The 22,300-nt window shown below is 42.0% G+C and overlaps 2 protein-coding genes and 1 long non-coding RNA gene across 3 annotated transcripts; 2 read left to right on the top strand and 1 right to left on the bottom strand.

The window, feature by feature from the left end:
* Nucleotides 1-203: 203 nt before the first annotated feature.
* Nucleotides 204-7,924, bottom strand: LOC116362534 (uncharacterized). Its single transcript, XR_004207753.1, has 3 exons — nt 7,795-7,924; nt 3,694-3,802; nt 204-227 (listed from the first exon to the last, which is right to left on the bottom strand). It is a non-coding gene; the product is annotated as an uncharacterized LOC116362534 (long non-coding RNA).
* A 60-nt stretch (nt 7,925-7,984) lies between these two features.
* Nucleotides 7,985-10,244, top strand: LOC116362532 (ferritin, middle subunit-like). Its single transcript, XM_031816616.1, has 4 exons — nt 7,985-8,362; nt 8,677-8,823; nt 9,055-9,180; nt 9,644-10,244. Exons 1-4 carry the CDS (start codon nt 8,261-8,263, stop codon nt 9,797-9,799), a joined length of 531 nt encoding a protein of 176 aa, XP_031672476.1. The 5' UTR covers nt 7,985-8,260; the 3' UTR covers nt 9,800-10,244.
* Nucleotides 10,245-15,758: 5,514 nt separating this feature from the next.
* LOC116362533 (ferritin, middle subunit-like) lies at nt 15,759-17,688 on the top strand. Its single transcript, XM_031816617.1, has 4 exons — nt 15,759-16,049; nt 16,430-16,576; nt 16,810-16,935; nt 17,363-17,688. Exons 1-4 carry the CDS (start codon nt 15,948-15,950, stop codon nt 17,516-17,518), a joined length of 531 nt encoding a protein of 176 aa, XP_031672477.1. The 5' UTR covers nt 15,759-15,947; the 3' UTR covers nt 17,519-17,688.
* The last annotated feature ends 4,612 nt before the right edge of the window (nt 17,689-22,300 follow it).

The following is a 22,300-nucleotide window of genomic DNA, read 5'->3' as shown; positions in this document are numbered from 1 at the left end:
TGTCATTGAACACATTGGTGGAAAGTGGAGAATGTTCTGCTTTTCTCAACCAATGAGTCTTGAGAATTTGGAGTGATGTGAGGAGGATGCAATTGAGATTTCCAATTTCACAGAAAAAGGGAACTTTTTCAAAGAATTACAACGTACCAACTGTCTCAAGTTCAGCTGGTCTTCAGTTGATTCATTTAGAGCGCTAAAGGAAGAGTGATGCTTTGATGCCTCAGGACCTGGAAATGCAAAAAATAGGGAAAATCAGAATGGTGGAAATTACTGTTGTACTGCACTGTATATGTACACTGAGTGTATAAAACATTTAGAACAACTTCCTGATGTTGAGTTACAAACACCCTTTTTCCCTCAGAACATACTCAATTCGTTGGGGCAAGGACTTCTAAAAGGTGTCGACAGCGTCTACAGGGCTGCTGGCCCATGTTGAATCTAATGCTTCCCGCAGTTGGGTTAAATTGGCTGGATGTCCCTATATGAGGTGGATCATTCTTGATACACACGGGAAACTATTGAGTGTGAAAAACTAAGGGGTTTGGTGGTGATTTTTTTGTTAGTTAAAACAACAGTTTAAAGTAATATTGAAAAATATTGTTACTTGAGTTGTGATTGGGGCATATTGGCCAAATGATCAGGAAAGTTGGTGTATTTCCCCTCCAACATTCATCAGAAACAACCATATTACAGCTATTTGTTTAAAATGCCTTAGTAAGTTACATAGTATGTTACTGCTGTTCTCTCCTTCTTCCCTTTTTTCCTGGTCTCAACACGTTTTCGCCCTCATCACCGCTCAATTCTGTTTCAATAGTCATGAGACCTAGTCTCCTTCCACCATTGTCACGGTGATAGCGGAAAAGAATGGCTTTCAGGCTAAAGATGGTGGATAAATGAAGGAAGTTCACTCAGGCCATTTACCACTGTCTGCTTAAGGGGGGGTTACTCCATAGACACCAATGCGATAGCGGTCTGCTTAGTCACTGACTTCCATTTAAACAGAACCATTGAGGGAGTGGAACATCTTGCTTCCTCTTCTGTCTCTGCTTGAGACTCCAGAATGAGAATGAGTCACAATGACAAGAGTCACAATGACAAGGCAGAAATACAGCCAGGCAGAGCCTGAGTCAGTCCATACTGTAGTACAACCAAAGGGAGGTTATGACAGGAGAAAGAGTGGGAAGGAGGGAGAGAAATAGGAATAGAGGGGGAGGGGGAAAGAGTACAGCCTAAAAACGCTGTGTCACCTTTCAGAAGAATTCTGTAACGGTTAATCATTTATAGTATTAATATCACTTTTGTTTATAACTTTAACTTAAGAACATCTTAGTTTGCACAATAAAATTGTAATGCTAAGAGATGGAAAAAAATGTACAGGGTGGGTACCTGAACGAAAATAGGGGAGGGTCATGTAATTTGTAATTGATGAAATGTGAATATTTCTCAGTGTTTTAGAATCCGTTGCTTATTAGGCTATATATCGATGCCCGATTACACCTGATTCTCTGCTGGGCGTGAAATATGACGTGTGCCTAAAGGTTATTTAGCGTGGTCTCAATCAAATGATTCATAGACTATAGGCTATAGGCTACAAAGTGCATCCTCAGAGAAGCACAGAGAAAAGTTATATTTCTAAGATAGCTGCTGGGATAGCATAAATAAAACTAGACTGCATTACACACTGCAATGGATATTCCAACCCTGAGGCCTGCTCTGCCCTTGCTGATCAAAACCCGGGTTTTTTGCTGCCTAACCAATGCTGTGCTGTGTAGTCTTACAGTGGCAGTTCAGGAGGAGAGTCAAAGAATTCCTCAGAATTTTTTTTTTGATTAAGGCCTTGTCCCAAAAAATGCAACATCTTGCACGTAGACTAGGCTATAGCCTATGTTCTGTTCAGTTTGAGAAGGAGAGCATTTGAGGACCGGAGTTTAACTTTGATAGCTTGCTACTACTATAATTGATTTGAAGAAAAACAATATGTTTCTTGCCCATGATGTATTTATCCAAGTCATTGACATCACAATAAGCCAGATTTTAGTTACTTACATTGTGGGGCTGAAACTTGAAGCAGCAGTCACGGCACAATCAATTGGAAATGGACAGGTGATAGTGCAGAACATTGGCAAATTGGAATATGAATAATTCATTTAAACCGTCTTCATTTAATTAGACTTTACTAACAACAAGAGGGCTTTGTGTTGGAGCCTATTTCTTCCTTTCTGATTAAGAAATAAGAGGTAGCTCTACCTGTTTGAGAGACAGAATTAGGCTATAGGCTGCTATATCCATAGATTTGTCGTTCAATTCCTCCACCCACCATGCACTCTTTAAATATCCTCCCTCCATGTCAGTGAAGGGCTGTTAAGTTAAAACCAGTACTGGAATTGAGGGGGTATGAGAGGGTATGCCATAGGCCTACCTTTTATTGAAGAAAATGTCAAAAAGCACAGGCCTACCCATTGTTATCTTAAGATTTAGAATAAAATAAAACAGATCCAGTTACATACAGTGATGTATAACAGCACTTCGGTCCGTTGTGATTTATGCTAAAAACAAGCTGAAAATACCCTGGAAAGACATGACTGCATGTTTATTTTCTTTGACATTCAGAGTCTGAGCTACAATCTTCTATAGTGGAGAAGGCAAAAAATGTAATTTGCTTGGGAAGGAATCTAATTCTGTGCCTTTAGATTGATTAAGCTATTTACTTTCTGTACAAAATATGTTTAAACCCAAACAGCTTTTTGGGAAACCATTGTGACCTTCTGTTGAGTTTTTCTGAGTCGGTAGACCTACTGTCTGGGGTGGAAAGGTAGGCCTAACTTTTGAACGTGCCAAGCTCAGATTCCTAACAGGGACAGTTTCATTGCAAACAAGACACACTGATTTGGCATTGGAGAAATATGATACGATCAGTGGCGATTTCAGCATGTAAATCTTGGTGGGGAAAAAATGTATGTGCATGCCAGCAAAGCAACTACACCACACCACACCACACCACACCACACCACACCACACCACACCACACTAAACAATACATGTATTGCACTTTAACGGTGCCCAAACTGTTAGGGCCTACATAAAGCTGTTCCAACAGCAGGCTCAACACCTTACTACTGCTACACCTGGCAGCAATACAGTTCATTCAGCCTCAATTACTGCCTTTAAAAAAACACATATTTGATATGGCTGATTTGCCAAATCAGTTGTTTCTACTGACAATTGAAAAGTACAAATTATGGCATAAGGGTACGATGAGCAGACAAGAGGCAATCCGTAATTTCGATTAAGACATTAATGTCAGAGGTGACGAACGTAGTCAATATAACTATTTGATCATGGGCCATTCTTACAGTACACCAAGTACAGTACACCCTGTGCACCAAGTCAGAACCATAGGATAAATAAAGGGGACATATAAGCAGACAATGAAAGCTCTGACAATATTTGATGATGACATGTCTCTAAAACAGGCTGTAGGCTATGTGCACCTCCAAGTCAGAACAGTAGGCTAAGTTATGAGGGGGAAAAGGACACAATTATTAGCGGAAGGGACATGGGCTACTAACAGCTTACTACACAACATACACTTGGTATTAACTTCTTAGCTACAGTATGTATATCTTCCTGGCATATTACATAGTACATATTACAGACATATTACATACATCATTTATGCCTTTCTGGACTCACCTGTTTGTGATGTGCTCACATGAACGGGAAGGTGGAGCGGCGGTCCTTCGTGGGAAAAATTTGTCATCAAATTCTGGCATTCTCTGGATTGATGGTGCTTTCAACACAACTGAGAAAAAAAAGAAAAAAAAGGTTGAATCATGAAGTCAGTGATCGTCAGGTTGAAATCAAGATATGGGTGGCCTGTGAAGCACAATCCAGCTACGCTTGGAAGATGCAAGTCTACACAGGGAAGCCGACCGGTATGGGCCCAGAGAAGAACCAGGGGATGGGGGTTGTGCTTGATGTGACAGATGAACTAAGGTGGCACAATGTCACGTGTGACAATTTCCTCACCTCTTATGAACTCAGGCAGCAGCTCATGAAGAGGAAGATCACCGTTGTTGGCACAATTAGAAAGAACAAGCCTGAGCAGATTATAGTTTTATGATTCTAATACATTTCATACAATTATATGGTTTCAGGGTGGACTATTTTAATCATTACCTTTAAGCATATAATTCCCTTATCATTAACCCGTGTCCCTGCTTTTTCTTAGCTCTGTCTTGCTTGTCCTCACGGTTTTGACCCTTGCCTGCCCTGACTGTGAACCCGCCTGCCCTGACCATACTGCCTGCCCTGACCTCGAGCCTGCCTGCCACTCTGTACCTCCTGGACTCTGACCTTGTTATGATCTTGTTATGATCTAGCCAAAGAGTGCCGGAGCCCGCCTGGGATTCGCTGGAGCAGTGCGAAGAGGGTTATAGGAGAATGGAGTTGGAGAGACAAGCACGGCGGCGCGGAAGGAAGCCCGAGAGTCAGCCCCAAAAATGTATTGGGGGGGGGGCTCAGGGAGAGTGTGGCAGAGTCAGGAGTCAGACCTGAGCCAACTCCCCCTGTTTACCGTAAGGAGCCAGGGATGTTATCGGAGCTATCGGCGAAGCTGAGGGCTGAGTCTGAGAGGGTAGAGGAAATATTGGACAGAATGGAGGAGAGTGCACGGATGGGAGATGAGGAGACACTCGAGGAGGTGTTAATAGAATTGGAGGAGAGTGAAGAGAGAGAGCAGGTGATTTGGCGTAGTATGCAAGATATTCGCCCGACGGAGCGTGTCGGGGATTTGATGGCACCTGGGTCAGCGCTCCATACTCGTCCTGAGGTGCGTGTTAGTCGGCTGGTGAAGATTGTGCCAGCCTCACGCACCAGGCCTCCTGTGCATCTCCCTAGCCTTGCACGTCCTGTGCCAGTCCTGCTCTCAGGCTGTCCAGTACGCCTTCACGGTCCGGTCCATCCTGTGCCACCTTCACACACCAGTCCTCCGGTGGCAGCTCCCCGCACCAGGCTTCCTGTGCGTGTCCTCGGCCCAGTACCACCAGTGCCAGCACCACGCACCAGGCCTTCAGTGCGCCTCGCCTGTTCAGCGCTGCCAGAGCCTTTCTCCTCTCCAGTGCTGTCGGAGTCTCCCGCCTGTTTAGCGCTGCCGGAGCCTCCCGCCTGTTCAGCGCAGCCAGAGCCTTCCTCCTCTCCTGCGCTGCCGGAGTCTCCCGCCTGTTCAGCGCAGCCAGAGCCTTCCTCCTCTACAGCGCTGCTGGAGTCTCCCGCCTGTTTAGCGCAGCCAGAGCCTTCCTCCTCTCCTGCACTGCCGGAGTCTCCCGCATGTTCAGAGCTGCCAGAGCCTTCCTCCTCTACAGCCTGCTGGAGTCTCCTGCCTGTTCAGCGCAGCCAGAGATGCCAGCCTGCATGGAGCAGCCTGAGCTGCCAGCCTGCATGGAGCAGCCTGAGCTGTCAGTCTGCATGGAGCAGCCCGAGCTGTCAGTCTGCATGGAGTAGCCAGAGCTGTCAGCCTGCATGGAGCAGCCAGAGCTGTCAGTCTGCATGGAGCAGCCAGAGATGTCTGTCTGCATGGTCATGGTGCAGCCAGGAATTCCAGTCTGCATGGAGCAGCCAGAGATGTCAGTCTGCAAGGAGCAGCCAGAGATGTCAGTCTGCATGGTGCTGCCAGGGCTACCAGTCTGCATGGAGCAGCCAGAGCTGTCCGTCTGCATGGAGCAGCCAGAGATGTCAGTCTGCAAGGAGCAGCCAGAGATGTCAGTCTGCATGGAGCAGCCAGAGATGTCAGTCTGCATGGAGCAGCCAGATATGTCAATCTGCATGGAGCAGCTAGAGCTGTCAGTCTGCATGGAGCAGCCAGAGATGCCAGTCTGCATGGAGCAGCCAGATCCGTCAGTCTGCCAGGATCTGCCAGTCAGCCAGACTCTTCCAGATCTGCCAGTCAGCCAGACTCTTCCAGATCTGCCAGTCAGCCAGACTCTTCCAGATATGCCAGTCAACCAGACTCTTCCAGATCTGCCAGTCAGCCAGACTCTTCCAGATCTGCCAGTCAGCCAGACTCTTCCAGATCTGCCAGTCACCCAGACTCTTCCAGATCTGCCAGTCAACCAGACTCTTCCAGATCCGCCAGTCAACCAGACTCTTCTAGATCTGCCAGCCAGCCAGGATCTGCCGGATCCAACTACCTGCCTGAGCTTCCTCTCAGTGCTGAGCTTCCTCTCAGTGCCGGGCTTCCTCTCAGTGCCGGGCTTCCCCTCAGTGCCGAGCTTCCCCTCAGTGCCGAGCTTCCCCTCAGTGCCGAGCTTCCCCTCAGTGCCGAGCTTCCCCTCAGTGCCGAGCTACTCCTCAGTCCCGAGCTACTCCTCAGTCCCGAGCTGCCTCAGTCCCGAGTTGCCCCTCAGTCCCGAGCTGCCCCTCAGTCCAGTGGGGTTCTGGGTGAGGACTACTAGGCCATGGTCGGCGGAGAGGGCAGACTATCCTAGGACGCGAGGGGGAGGAACTAAGACATTGATAGAGTGGGGTCCACGTCCCGCGCCGGAGCCGCCACCGTGGACAGACGCCCACCCTCCCTATTGTTTTGATGTGCGTCCGGGAGTCCGCACCTTAGGGGGGGGCGGGGTTCTGTCACGCCTTGGTCGTAGTATATTATGTTTGCCTTCATTTATTTGGTCAGGCCAGGGTGTGACATGGGTATTTGTGGTGCGTTTTTGTCTTGGGGTTTTGTGGGGTGTCTAGCATAGTCTATGGCTGCCTGAGGCGGTTCTCAATCAGTCAGGTGATTATCGTTGTCTCTGATTGGGAACCATATTTAGGTAGCCTGGGTTTTACTGTGTGTTTGTGGGTGATTGTTCCTGTCTCTGTGTTAGTTGTCACAAGATAGGCTGTATAGGTTTTCGCGTTACGTTTGTTGTTTTGTATTGTTCGTTTGTTCATTTTCATTAAAGAACATGAGTAACCACCACGCTGCATTTTGGTCCGCTCCTCTTTCAACAGACGAACGCCGTTACAATAACGGTACATACTGCTGCAATGATATGCTACGCGTTTCGTAAGGATAGCGTAGCAAAGATATTGTAACGTAACTTATTTGAAAATTCTTTACATCGCTAAAATTTTGTCATAATTAGTTATAGCACTGAAATTGTATCCGCTCTCGTCTCACTTCGGCACCATATTTTCTGCCATTTTCTTAAAATGTTATGAGGCCACGCCTGTTTTCTGAAGAATTGCATTACGGGCCCTGAAAGCACGGACATAATGTCCACTGCTTGAAAAGTTCATATTTTGGCTAATCTGGCATACTAACTATATCCATACTATGACCAGTAAACATACTATATACTCCACTTACATCACAAGTAGTATGGTTAGTGCGGTTAGTATGAGTATTCGAACAAAGCTGGTTCGAATAAAGCAAGGTTTTTCTTTTGACTGCATTCTGGAAAAGGTCAATAATTAAGCTTCATGTGTTACTGAAACATGTGCTCTTAGAGAATGAAACAGAAGTTTACAGACCTGTGTCTCAAAGTTCAATTCCTTATATATCCTAAATCAAATATAGACGAAGACTATTTCTCAATTAGCCTAACATTAGAATGGATTTTCCAAGTCTTCCAATTGTATTCTAAGGATATAACAAACACACACATTTTTCAACAATAACCGCTGTTGTTAGACCTGCACTATAGCATTGCTTTTGGCTGATACTACTGCTTCAGATGTGGATGCATGTGGCATTCCGGAAACTTTGAGAAAAATATGTTTAGTTGTGTGTGTTGTTCACACGCGTACCTGCCCTCTCATTGGCTAGAATGGTCCCACCTGATCTTGCCTGTCTTCATTCGTTGAGCACATCTATTTCCATTGTTAGAGTGGTCACTCGGCTCTCTTGTCAATATAAAAAGTAATCTTTGCTTCTGGTCATGTGTATGAGTGGGCTGGTCTTTAAATGACCCGCCTAGTTCCTGTTGAAATTCTAAAGGTGTTTGGCTACGCTCTGTGAGGGTGGATTTCACTGACGCATTCCGTTTGGAACAATAAATAGAGTGAACAAGGCTCCTTCCAGTTCACAAGTCTGCGAAGACGCATGAAGAAGTTCTTGCTTCAACAGTGATTGAACGGAACTCCTCTGCCTTCGTCCCGCATCATAGAACATTCCTGGTTGTCGACATAGCACTTACTTGAACTGTAATAGCAAAATAGTCGAAGAAACTCTATTTTTGTACCTTTATTTAGATATTAAAGAAAATCTGCCGAAATGGAGTCTCCGATCCGCCAGAACTATCACCACGATTGCGAAGCTGCTATCAACCGGATGATTAACTTGGAGATGTTTGCCTCCTACACCTACACTTCAATGGTAAGGAGTTTACCAAGATTACCGTTTTGTTTTACCTGTATTATTCCTGGGCCTAAATGCCTCTTTTTCACCTTTTTATTCTGTTGGCCTAGATAATTAATAGCCAAGAAATTCCGTGAAGTGTATATTCTTTTTTTTTTTTTTCAAATGCAGCCGGCAATCTATCTTTGACAGAGTGCGTAACAACTCCTTGACCGTTTAATTGGCAGGTTACAAAGTAGACTACAGACTAGACTGATTCATGCCTTTGTCATCAAGTTTAGTTGCCACAACAAGAACATAATGCTCTGTTACTGTTTTGTTTATCCACCCAGGCTTTCTATTTCTCCCGTGACGATGTGGCTCTGCCTGGCTTCGCGCATTTCTTCAAGGAGAACAGCGACGAGGAGCGGGAGCACGCCGACAAGCTACTCTCCTTCCAGAACAAGAGAGGTGGACGCATTTTACTCCAGGACATCAAGGTGAGCACCTGAGCGTCGAAAAACACATTTAGATTGTAGACTGAAATAAATGTCTTTACCACTTGTACACACTCTCCTCCATGGAGTATGTTGATCTAGATAACCTGGAGTCCTGAACATACTGCCTCTAACCACTGAACTGAAAGTGTAAGGGGTGTAACTAAACGTAATCCTCACCTTAACATCTGCTAGTGGTCATTAACATTTCTGTGTTCACTCTGTCCTGTGTAGAAGCCAGAACGTGATGAGTGGGGCAATGGGCTGGAGGCCATGCAGTGTGCTCTGCAGCTGGAGAAGAATGTGAACCAGGCCCTGCTGGACCTGCACAAGATTGCCTCTGACAAGGGTGACCCCCATGTAAGTTATGGTGGAAACACATGTATCACATAGAATACAGGTACTGTCTCAGGAGATGATCAGGTTGTTGTAGCTCTACTAATTAATGACATGATTGTGACCTGCTTCACATGCACACAATAGTCAAAAGATGCACACTATGCCGTTAATGCAAAAGTTTGCAAAAAGTGCAGCAGGTTGTCTAGTGGTTAGAGCTTTGGGCCGGTAAGAGGTTGCTGGTTTGAATCCCGGTGCTGAGAATGTAAAAATATGTTCTGCCCTTGAACAAGGCAGTTAACCCACTGTTCCACATTAGGATGCCAATGTCAATAAGTATTTGTTCTTAAATGACTTGCCTAGTTAAATAATAAACTGCAGACACCTCATTATCTTCCCTTAGTCCATTACCACCAGGCTCTTGTGTGTTACTGTATCTACAATGGGCTGTAGTCATTCTCTTGTCTGACCTGTTTTTGCTCTTTAGCTGTGCAACTTCTTGGAGACCCATTACCTGAATGAGCAGGTGGAGGCCATTAAGAAGCTGGGTGACTACATCACCAACCTCACCAAGATGGATGCTGTCAAAAACAAGATGGCAGAGTACCTGTTTGACAAGCACACCCTGGGAGGCCAGAGCTAAACTACTTTCATCCCCAGGCTACGGCCTCCAGCCTCAGACCAGGACTCCTGGCTACTCTGCTAGATCCTACTGGCTTTGCATTTATAGGGAGGGGAGAGTGTTAAACTGGTGTCTTGAGATGTTTCTGTTGACAACACTACTTGTATTTGAGGCAAGGCTTCTTGTAAAACAATTAAAAAATATCACTAAAGGTTGTTTTAAGTGTTGACCTGTATTAATGGATGTTGTATTAATGGATGTTGTATCAGTCTTCAGGTTCTTTGCGCTCTCTTACTGATCATCTTCATACCAGTGATAAATAGTGTTAATTGTAGACCTACTAGTGGCTGAGGGTCACAACAATAGAAGTTTAACATGAGGTTTATGAAGGATTTTACCTCTGACCACAGAGGGTGTCCTTTACTGTATCTTATAGTGCCATGTCAATAAAGCGACCAACTGTCAACACAAGCTCCATAGGGTTGAAATGTTAACTACAGTTGATGTGTACCTTTACTCTGTGCATCACAAGTTTATTAGACAGCCTAGAGGTCAATCAAACCTGTCAACCAGCTGTGATGGGAAGTTCAGCTTTTACTGACACCTACTAAATATGTATTCATTGTGTTTCAGTTGATAATGCCCAATTGTTCCCCTACAGCAAATTATGAACTGTGTGCTCCAAATAGTAATGAGTCTTCAAGCCTCTCGTTCACGCTAAGGGACTAATTGGAGCTGTCATATGGTTGCAGCGCTACTGGTAATTTACTGAAGAATAATTTTGGTAATTGACAGGCAAGCTCAACTTAAACTTGAACTGGAAAAAATGTTGATAGACATTGTTAATGTGTCCATATGGTACATGAGTTCCTATTGGATAGGCCACCTGGTTAAAGGGGAAAATGGCCTAATCAGCAATAGCATTTTTAATAATTGCTGCTATATTCTTTCCACAACTGCCACCAACATTTAAAACCAAGAAGTATTGAGTATCTATCGCAAAAGCTAATGGGGATCCTAATAAAAAACCAATTACCAAATTGGGGTGATTTGGGCTGCAGAATGAAGGAAAAGCAGCCAACAAGTACTCAGCATATGTGGGAACTCCAAGACTGTTCGGAAAAGCATTCCCGATGAAGCTGGTTGAGAGAATGCCAAGAGTGTGCAAAGTTGTCATCAAGGCAAAGCGTGGCTACTTTGCAGAATCTAAAATTGTAAATATATTTGTGTTTCACACAATTTTGGTTCATGATTCCATGTGTTTTTTCATAGTTTTGATGTCTTCACTATTACTATACATTGTGGAAAATAGTAAATAAAAGTTGAATGGGTAGGTTTGTCCAAACTTTTGATTGGTACTGTATATGCTTCAATAGTCTGTGCGGGAGGGAGGGGGCATGTGAGGACCTGAGCTCTATGACCATGCCTCAGAACTACCTGGCCTGAAGACTCTCCAGTCCACCTGGTTGTGCTGCTGATCCAGTTTCTGCTGTTCTGCCTGCAGCTATGGAACCCTGACCTGTTCACTAGACATGCTACCTTATCCCGGGACCTGCTGTTTCGTTTCTCCATCAACCTCTGAATGCTGGGCTATGAAAAGTTAACTGACATTTACTCCTGAGGTGCTGACATGTGTCCTCTATAACCACTGTGATTATTATTTGACCCTGCTTGTCACCTATGAACGTCTGAACATCTTGAAGAACGATCTGGCCTTAATGATCATATACAGTGCATTCAGAAAGTATTCAGACCCATTGACTTTTTCCACATTTTGTGATGTTAAAGCCTTATTCTAAAACTGATTAATTGTTTTCCCCCCTCATCAGCATACACACAATATCCCATAATGACACAGCAAAAACAGGTTTTCAGACATTTTTGCAACTCTATATAAAAAATAAATAAATACGGAAATATCACATTTACATAAGTATTCAGACCCTTTGCTCAGTACTTTGTTGAAGAACCTTCGGCAGTGATTACAGCCTCAAGTGTTCTTGGGTATGATGCTACAAGCTTGGCACACTTGTATTTGTGGAGTTTCTCCTATTCATCTCTGCAGATCCTCTCAAGCTCTGTCAGGTTGGAGGTGGAGCATCGCTACACAGCTATTTTCAGTTCTCTCCAGAGATGATCGATCGGGTTCATGTCCGGGCTCTGGCTGGGCCACTCAAGGACATTCAGAGACATGTCCCAAAGCCAGCCCTGTGTTGTCTTGGCTGTGTGCTTATGGTCGTTGTCCTGTTAGAAGTTGCACCTTCGCCCCCAGTCTGAGGTCCTGAATGCTCTGGAGCAGCTTTTCATCAAGGATCTCTGTACTTTTCTTTGTTCATCTTTCCCTCGATCCTTGCTAGTCTCCCAGTCCCTGCCACTGAAAAACATTCCAACGGTATGATGCTGCCATCACCATGATTCACCGTAGGGATTTTGCCAGGTTTCCTCCAGAGGTGACATGTGGCATTCAGGCCAAAGAGTTCAGTCTTGGTTTCATCAGACCAGAGAATCTTGTTTCTCATGGTCTAAGTGTCACACCATGATCTGTTTCACTTGTGATTGTCTCCACCCCTCCAGGTGTCAATTCTTTTCCCAGGTGTATTTATCCCTGTGTTTCCTGTCTCTCTGTGCCAATTCGTAATGTCAAGTCTACCAGCGTGTATTTCCCGTGCCCCTGATTTTTCTTATCTCTCTTGTGTCAGTCCTCCCGGTTTTGACACTTGCCTGCCCTCCCTCTGAACCTGCCTGCCGCTCTGTACCTCCTGGACTCTGACCTTGTTATGATCTTGTTGCCTGTCCATGGCCATTCTCTTGCCTGCCCCTTGGATACTAATAAATTTCAAAGACTCAAACCATCTGCCTCCCGTGTCTGCATCTTGGTCTCGCCTTGTGCCCTTATACTAAGAGTCCTTTAGGTGCCTTTTGGCAAACTCCAAATGGGCTGACAAGTGGCTTTTACTGAGAAGTGGCTTCCGTTTGGCCACTCTACCATAAATGCCTGATTGGTGCTGCAGAGATGGTTGTCCTTCTGAAAGGTTCTCCCATCTCTACAGAGGAACTAATCCCTTTAAGATTGATTTTGGTGTTATTGTCAATATTCTGAACAAATAATGTAATCACTGTTCTGCAACATATGCTTCAACAATTAATGTATTTGCTGTGCTAGACCTAATGGATAATGTTAGCTTTATAATTGTTATTTTATGTTCAAAATCTAGAAAACCATGCCAGATGACTAACTAAATTAGCCCTGGAGCATTTAATATAGCTATAAAACAAAACAAAAATATGTTTGGAGATTTGTATTACACATTTATGAGTAATCTAATGTTAGCATTAAACAATCAAGGCCTTAAACACTTGTTGGACAATAATTGTACTCAAAAACAGATGTTTTTCTGCCATTTTTTTAAATCTGAAAATGTTGTGAGGTCACGGCCGTTTTCTGAAGAATTGCATTATGGGCCCTGACAGCACGGAAATAATGTCCACTGCTTGTATACTACGTATTTTGGCAAATTTTGTATGACTTCCGGGAACTTCTGGCATACTAACTATATCCATACTATGACCAATAACCATACTACATACTCCACTTACATCACAAATAGTATGGTTAGTGCAGTTAGTATGAGTATTCGAACACAGCTCTAGTTCTTATAAATACCAATGATGTTTCAACTACATGGCTGTATTGAGCAATAACCCAGCACCATGAAAGCACCCTGTCAACAGTTGTGGAAGATCACGTCATGTGAACTGAAGTTGTTTAGGACGGTACTTTATTACTGTCGTCTTTGATTTATTTTCATTAGCTGTAAAACATTTTCCACTTCACAGTTTTAGCTTAATAACCTATGTATGGTTAGACGTATGTAGCTACTGATTTTGTGTAGTTATTTCTAATCTAATGTAATCAACTTTGACCTACCATTTGTGAAGTACAATATGTTATTTGAAACCGAAAGGTGTATCATCAAATACCATTTCTACAAAAGCCAGCCTTTCTTTCTCTGTCCACTACTTTATTCCCATACCTCATTCTGAAAATGTAATTGATATTAAAAAAAATGTGTGATAAACCCTACAGTTTTTGTTTTGACTGCATTCTGGAAAAGCTACATATGCTATTGAAACATGTGCTCTTAGAGAATGAAACAGAAGTTTACAGAACTGCGTCTCAAAGTTCAATTCCTTTTATATCCTAAATCAAACGTAGACGTAGACTATTTCTAAATTAGCCTAATATTAGAATGAATGTTCAAATTCTTCCTATTTTCTTCAAAGGATACAGCAAACACAGACCTTTTCCAACAATAACCGCTGTAGTTAGACCTGCACTGTAGCATATTGCTTTTGCCTGATACTATGGCTTTAGGTGTTACCAATAGAATTGGACTTTTTTAATAAACAACGTTTTTTTATTTTTATATAAAAACAAATAACAGACCGAGATGAAGCCGTGAAGGCGAGATCTTTTACTTTGCCCAAAATCTTTCCCCGTGAGATAATCCCGTTTTATTTTCTAATTACTTGAGGATTTTGATCGAATAGAAGTTTCGTAATGTTTAAGCTTTTACAAATGTACTGATATATGTGGATGCACGTAGCATTTCTGCAACTTTGAGAAAAACGACTTTTAGTTGTGCGTGTTGTTCACACTCGTACCTGCCCTCTCATTAGCTAGAATGGTCCACACCTGTCCCTGTCTTCAATTATTGAGCATGCATTTCCATTGTGGTCACTCGGCTCTCTTGTCAATATAATCAATGATCTTTGCTTCAGTGTATGAGTGGGATAGTCATTTATATAGATTAATTATTATGACCACAACAATACAAAAAAATATACAAAGAAGAGTACATAAACCTAACATAAACCTAACAGACAGGGGTATTACATATCAAGATTCCTTTTCAATTAGTTAAACACTTTTTATTTAATGTTTTTACTTCACCTTTATTTAACCAGGTAGGCCAGTTGAGAACAAGTTCTCATTTACAATTGTGACCTGGCCAAGATAAAGCAAAGCAGTGCGACACAAACAATAACACAGAGTTACACATGGAATAAACAAACATACAGTCAATAACGCAATAGAAAAAAAAAATATATATATACAGTGTGTGCAAATTAGGTAAGATTAGGGAGGTAGGGCAATACATTGGCCGTAGTGGCGATGTGATTACAATTTAGCAATAAAACACTGGAGTGATAGATGTGCAGAAGAAGAATGTGGAAGTAGAGATACTGGTGGTGCAAAGGACAAAAAAATAAGTAACAATATGGGGATGAGGTAGTTGGATGGGCTACTTACAGATGGGCTATGTACAGGTTCAATGATCTGTGACCTGCTCTGACAGTTGGCGTTTAAAGATAGTGAGGGAGATATGAGTGTCTTATATTGCTTTTTTGTTTTTACATTTACTGATCTTTTCAAAATAATATTTAAATTCTATCTTAAGTAATGTGAAGAGGGGGTTGTTCTTTGCCCACTTCATTTTATGGATAAAGAATCTTCCATGAAAGATAAACAAATGAACAATGAAAGTTAAATCAGGGTCCATATCATTTGGATCAAAATAAAACGTAATATCAGAGTCTCTCAGATTAACATTAATAGTCTTCTCTTTAAGATAAAATATTTTAACTCACTCCAAAATCATCTGACATAAGAGCATAAGTATACAATCTGGAATAAGAAAGACATAAAACACAAAAACAAGTCTTTATTTTTTCTGGTTTGACAACAACATTATTTGGATTAAACAATTATTGAATAATGATGGCCAACGATATGATTAGCAGGAATTCATGAGAACACACAATGTTACATTCAGTCCTGAGGAGCGGGATTGTCATCAAAGATCCGCCAAATTCCTATTGAAATTCTAAAGGTGATTGGCTACGCTTTGTGAGGGTGATTTCACTGACGCTTTCGGTTTGGAAGAATAAATTGAGCGAACAAGACTCCTTCCAGTTCACAAGTCTGAGAAGACGCATGAAGAAGTTCTTGCTTCAACAGTGATTGAACGGAACTCCTCTGCCTTCGTCCCGCATTAAAGAAGATTCCGGATTGATAACATAACACTTACTTGAACTATAATAGCAAGGTAGTCGAATAAACCCTTTTTTTTGTACCGTTCATTTAGATATAAGATAATGTGCCAAAATGGAGTCTCAGATCCGCCAGAACTATCACCACGATTGCGAAGCTGCCATCAACCGGATGATCAATTTGGAGATGTTTGCCTCCTACACCTACACTTCAATGGTAAGGAGTCTACCAAGATGACCGTTTTGTTGATCTGCCTGTTTATTATTATGCTTGCGCCTAAACTCCACTTTACACCTGACTTTTCTGTAGCCAATAACCTCAACTCCGAAAAGTACACATTTGAGTTATACTTGGCTTGGCTATTAATTGCCTCCAGGTAGGTATAACATCCAAATGAAGCCGGGAATCTATCCTACCTTGGACAGAGCGCGTAACAACTCCTTGACAGGTTAATTGTCCGGTCACCAAGTAGACTACAGACTAGATTTATTCATGCCTATATCATCAAGCTTAGTTGCCACAACATGAACAGAATGCGAGTCATGTTTGGCATTTTTTCTTCTTCTAACTACAATGTTCTATGTTTATCCACCCAGGCTTTCTATTTCTCCCGTGACGATGTGGCTCTGCGTGGCTTCGCGCATTTCTTCAAGGAGAACAGCGATGAGGAGCGGGAGCACGCGGAGAAGCTACTCTCCTTCCAGAACAAGCGAGGTGGACGCATTTTACTCCAGGACATTAAGGTAAGCCCTTGAGCATTGGAAACACATTTTAGATTGTAGACTGATAGAAAATGTTTTTACTCCATGGAGGAAAGTGTCTCCAGCGTTAAGTTGATCTAGCTAGAGAACCTGTAGTCCTGAACATACTGTCTCTAACCACTGAACTGAGTGTGAGAAGTAACTGTTCACTTTATCCTGACCTTAACGTCCGCTAGTATTCCCTAACCCTCCTGTGTTCACTCTGTCCTGTGTAGAAGCCAGAACGTGATGAGTGGGGCAATGGGCTGGAGGCCATGCAGTGTGCTCTGCAGCTGGAGAAGAATGTGAACCAGGCCCTGCTGGACCTGCACAAGATTGCCTCTGACAAGGTTGACCCCCATGTAGGTTAAGGTGGATCCACATGTATGTATCACATAGAATACAGGTACTGTCCCAGGAGATGATAACTAATGACACAGGATTGTGTGACCTGCTGCTTTGCAAGCACACGATAGTCCAGATGCATACTATGCACAATGCAGCTAATGCATAAGGGGCGGCAGGTTGCCTAGCGGTTAGAGCGTTGGTCCAGTAACCAGAAGGTTGCTGGCTCTAATCCTCTAGCTGACAAGCTAAAAATCTGTTCTGCCCCTGAACAAGGTAGTTAATCCACTGTTCCACGTTAGGATTTTCTTGTAAATTTGTTTTTAACTGACTTGCTTATAGTTATATCTGCACTTATGCCATTACCACCAGGCTCTTGTGTGTTACTGTATCTACAATGGTCTGTATTCATTCTCTTGTCTGACCTGTGTTTTCCCTCTTTAGCTGTGTGACTTCCTGGAGACCCATTACCTGAATGAGCAGGTGGAGGCCATTAAGAAGCTGGGAGACCACATCACCAACCTCACCAAGATGGATGCTGTCAAAAGCAAGATGGCAGAGTACTTGTTTGACAAGCACACCCTGGGAGGCCAGAGCTAAACTACTTCCATCCCCAGGCTATGGCCTCCAGCCTCAGACCAGAACTCCTGGCTTTGCATTTATAGGGAGGGGAGTGTTAAACTGGTGTATTGAGATGTTTCTGTTGACAATGCTACTTGTATTTGAGGCAAGGCTTCTTGTAAAACAATTAAAAATATCACTAAAGGTTGTTTTAAGTGTTGACCTGTGGTAATCGATGTATCAGTCTATTCAGGTTCTTTGCTCTGTCTTTCTGAATATCTTCATACCAGTGACAATTGTAGACCTACTAGTGGCTGAGGGTCATAACAATAGGAGAAGTTTAACATTAGTTTTAGCAAGGATGTTACCTCTGACCACAGAGGGTGTCATATTCTGTATCTTATAATAGTGCCATGTCAATTAAGGGACCAACTGTCAACTCAAGCTCCATAGGATTGAAATGGTTAACTACAGTTGTGGACCTTGACTCTGCATCACAACTTTATTAGACAGCCTAGAGGTCAATCAACCTGTTACCCAGCTGTGATGGGAAGTTTGGCTTTAACTGACACCTAATAAATCTGTACTGATTTAGTGTAATTCAGTTGATAATGCCCAGTTGTTCCCCCTACAGCAGATTATGAGCTGTATGCTCCAAATAGTAACGTGTCTTCAAGCCTCTCGTTCACCATAAGGGGCTTATTGGAGCTGTTATATCGTCGCAGAGCTACTGGTAATTTACTGGGTGACTTTCATTTTGGTAATTGACAGGCAATTGTAACTTTAACTGTAAAAAAAAATTATTGATCGACATTGTAAATGTGTCGGTATGGTACATGAATTCCTAGTGGATAGACCACATTGTTAAAGGGGGAAATAGCCTAATCAGCAATTGCATTTTCAATGATTGCTGCTATATTCTTTTCACAACTGCCACCAACATTTACAACCAAGTATTGATGAGTATCTGCTGTCGCAACAGCTAATGGGGATCCTAATAAAATACCAATTGGGATTTGGGCTGCAGAATGAAGGAAAAGCAGCCAACAAGAGCTCAGCATATGTGGGAACGCCAAGACTGTTCGGAAAAGCATTCCAGATGAAGCTGGTTGAGAGAATGCCAAGGGTGTGCAAAGTTGTCATCAAGGCAAAGCGTGGCTACTTTGAGGAATCTAACATTTTAAATATATTTTGTGTTGAACACTTTTTTGGTTACTTCATGATTCCATGTGTTTTTTTCATAGTTTTGATTTCTTCACTATTACTATACATTGTGAAAAATAGTAAAAATATAAGTTGAATGAGTAGGTGTGTCCAAACTTTTGATTGGTACAGGGCATGTGAGGACCTGAGCCCTATGACCATGCCTCAGAACTACCTGGCCTGAAGACTCCCCAGTCCACCTGGTTGTGCTGCTACTCCAGTTTCTGCTGTTCTGCCTGAATCTATGGAACCCTGACCTGTTCACTAGACATGCTACCTTATCCCGGGACCTCTCAACCTCTGAATGCTGGGCTATGAAAAGTCAACTGACATTTACTCCTGAGGTGCTGACCTGTTGTGTCCTCTATAACCACTGTGATTATTATTTGACCCTGCTTGTCACCTATGAACGTCTGAACATCTTGAAGAACGATCTGGCCTTAATGGTCATATACAGTGCATTCAGAAAGTATTCAGACCCATTGACTTTTTCCACATTTTGTGACGTTAAAGCCTTATTCTAAAACTGATTAATTGTTTTCCCCCCTCATCAGCATACACACAATATCCCATAATGACACAGCAAAAACAGGTTTTCAGACATTTTTGTAAATCTATATAAAAAATAAATAAATACGGAAATATCACATTTACATAAGTATTCAGACCCTTTGCTCAGTACTTTGTTGAAGAACCTTCGGCAGTGATTACAGCCTCAAGTGTTCTTGGGTATGATGCTACAAGCTTGGCACACTTGTATTTGTGGAGTTTCTCCTATTCATCTCTGCTGATCCTCTCAAGCTCTGTCAGGTTGGAGGTGGAGCGTCGCTACACAGCTATTTTCAGTTCTCTCCAGAGATGATCGATCGGTTTCATGTCCGGGCTCTGGCTGGCCCACTCAAGGACATTCAGAGACATGTCCCAAAGCCACTCCTGTGTTGTCTTGGCTGTGTGCTTATGGTTCTGTTAGAAGTTGCACCTTCGCCCCCAGTCTGAGGTCCTGAATGCTCTGGAGCAATATTAATGCAAATATTTGTAGAAAAAAGTTGATTGTTCTTTGTTCGAATGTATGTGCATTATGGAAAACATGCCTGAAACTCAGTCATAATTAGTAGTAGAATAATGGATTGGCAACAATTTGGCAGCTTCAACTTTTAGAAGATTAGCAGGATAGTTAGGCTAATAATTTCAACCACCTACAGTAAATATATTCAAGTTCACAAACATTAAGTATTTGAAACTCAACCGCCTTTTCTATAATCCTGCAGATTTTTTATCATTCTCCAACGCCTCCAACATTACGCATGCCTGCCCATCATGGTATTGGGAATCTGCTGACACTTGAGAACTCTTCTGAATTAGAAATCAAACTCTGGTTCTCTTATTGCAGACCAAATTGTATACATTTTCCACAGTTGTTTTTTAGAGAACTTTGTTTTGCAAGGTATGCTACAGTATATGTGTAGGATATGCTGTGTTGGCTAATTTGCATATGCAACTTCGTTTTTAAACGTACATTCTAGCATACATGACACACACATCTTTCTATCTAAATGCTTTTGCTTGGCTTTCTATGTAAAGTATATGATTGAATGTTTATTTAAGCCAGCAGCTTGTTACTTGAAATGAGACACATAATCAGGTCAAAACATGACAACAACAAAATATGTCCCTGACAGATAGCTAATGAAACACTAGCCTCATGAGCAGGTAAATTGACAGTTACAGTACCAGGCTAGGCTAGTCAAACTAACGTTGGCTAGCTTAGAAAGAAACTTGGCTAAATGGTCAACGGAGAGACCTCTTCATGGGACAATTTGTATTACATGCTACACTTTTCAAGTACACTCAAAAACAGATGTTTAACTCAAGCAGTTTGAGTTTTCAGACCTCACTTGAGGCTGTGTTTACATCCTAGATAGAAGCAGTGTTAAACAACACTTTTTATGAGAATATGTGCAAGAATTGAAGGTGCCAACAACTGTTATAGTTATAATAAGAATGTTTTACTGTCAAATATAAAAAATCTGCTCCTCCCTCGATCGGGATCATTTTTCCTGCTTCTGCCCACAACCTACAGGCTACTGCATATTTGAATTAATCCTTGAGAGAGTAGCCCCCCATTCACATTCTATTCCATATTCTGAGCCATAGGCCTATCTAAGCCTTTACACTTAATGTAGTTGGTCCAAAGTTGGCATCATGACACTCACTTTAATTTGATTGATAATGTATTTCTATCCCAGTTCACTTTTACTACAACAAAGTAATCAGCCTCTCAGTTTTCAGCTAGACTAACACAATACTTGTTTAATTTGATTAAATATAGAATCTTCAGCTTATTTGGACTGGACATGATTTCCTTTACAACCATGTATGTATGTATGTATGTGTGTATGTATGTATGTATGTATGTATGTATGTATGTATGTATGTATGTATGTATGTATGTATGTATGTATGTATGTATGTATGTATGTATGTATGTATGTATGTATGTATGTATGTATGTATGTATGTATGTATGTATGTATGTATGTATGTATGTATGTACGTAGGTACGTATGTATGTATACTTTTTAATGAATTGATACTGCAATGAAAGGGTGTAATCAAGTCAGCAGCCTCTTGACTAAGTGCCTCGACTCCTATTAAGTTAATTGAATATTACACATTATTCATGTTGTGCCATATTCTGGTCTAGTGGTAATGCTGCTGACTCTGGACCACACATGGATTCAAACCCTGCCTATACATTCATATCTGTATTCTTCTACCTTTCTGTCACCCCACTCTCATTCATAACTTGATATCTCAATAAATAAAGAGAAATACTAATATATATATAAACCATGTACTACCCAGACATGGTGACATGGTGAAGGGAACATAAATAGAATAATGGGTTTTGACATTGGTGGGGACTTTCTGAACTGTTATAGTTAGACCAACAGTTTAAAGTAATACAGAAAAATATTGGTATTTGAGTTCTGATTGACTAAATTGACAACATTTTCAGGAAAGTTGTTGTATTTTCCCTTAAATTCACCAGAAACAACCATTCACAACTATTTGTTTAAAAATGCCTTAGTAAGTTACACAGTATATGTAAGTTACATAGTATAGTATATGTTCCTGCTGTTCTCTCCCTCTTCATTTTTCCTTTTCTTCAAATCTGGTATCAGCCGGTCTTTGCCCATTCATCATCTGTTTCTGCAGTCACAAAACTGCACCTCCTGTTTATAGTGGTAAACGGCTTGAGTGAACTATCTTCATTTTTCCACCATCGTTGGTCTCAAGGTAGTTATTTTCTGTTATCACAGTGACAATGGTGGACGTTGTCACTGTGATAACAGAACAGAACTACCTCGATACTCCAATTAGTATGATATGTTTTGTATGGTGTGTATTAATTTGTGGGTGTCCATCATTCACTTCGTATTATATTTTACCAATTGTAATTTGTACAACATGTTACGAATTGCTAAACATATGATATGTTTAGAATTCCAATTTGTTATAGCTAACGTTAGCCCGGTGGCTAGGTGCTAACATTAGCTAGGTGGCTAAATTTAGCTAGGCTAGGGGTTAAGGTTAGGTCTAAGGTTAAGGTTAGGA

Source organism: Oncorhynchus kisutch, unplaced genomic scaffold (genome assembly GCF_002021735.2).
Source record: "Oncorhynchus kisutch isolate 150728-3 unplaced genomic scaffold, Okis_V2 scaffold836, whole genome shotgun sequence".
Taxonomy (NCBI): domain Eukaryota; kingdom Metazoa; phylum Chordata; class Actinopteri; order Salmoniformes; family Salmonidae; genus Oncorhynchus; species Oncorhynchus kisutch.
This window is presented reverse-complemented; position numbering and strand designations above follow the sequence as displayed.

What these genes read in the sequence shown, in the direction of transcription:
- LOC116362532 (XM_031816616.1), top strand. Translation starts at nt 8,261, where the DNA reads ATGGAGTCTCCGATCCGCCAGAACTATCACCACGATTGCGAAGCTGCT. An exon ending in CCTACACCTACACTTCAATG is followed by an intron (nt 8,363 to 8,676) that starts GTAAGGAGTTTA and finishes TTATCCACCCAG; the next exon opens with GCTTTCTATTTCTCCCGTGA. An exon ending in TTTTACTCCAGGACATCAAG is followed by an intron (nt 8,824 to 9,054) that starts GTGAGCACCTGA and finishes TGTCCTGTGTAG; the next exon opens with AAGCCAGAACGTGATGAGTG.
- LOC116362533 (XM_031816617.1), top strand. Translation starts at nt 15,948, where the DNA reads ATGGAGTCTCAGATCCGCCAGAACTATCACCACGATTGCGAAGCTGCC. An exon ending in TTTTACTCCAGGACATTAAG is followed by an intron (nt 16,577 to 16,809) that starts GTAAGCCCTTGA and finishes TGTCCTGTGTAG; the next exon opens with AAGCCAGAACGTGATGAGTG. An exon ending in CTGACAAGGTTGACCCCCAT is followed by an intron (nt 16,936 to 17,362) that starts GTAGGTTAAGGT and finishes TTCCCTCTTTAG; the next exon opens with CTGTGTGACTTCCTGGAGAC.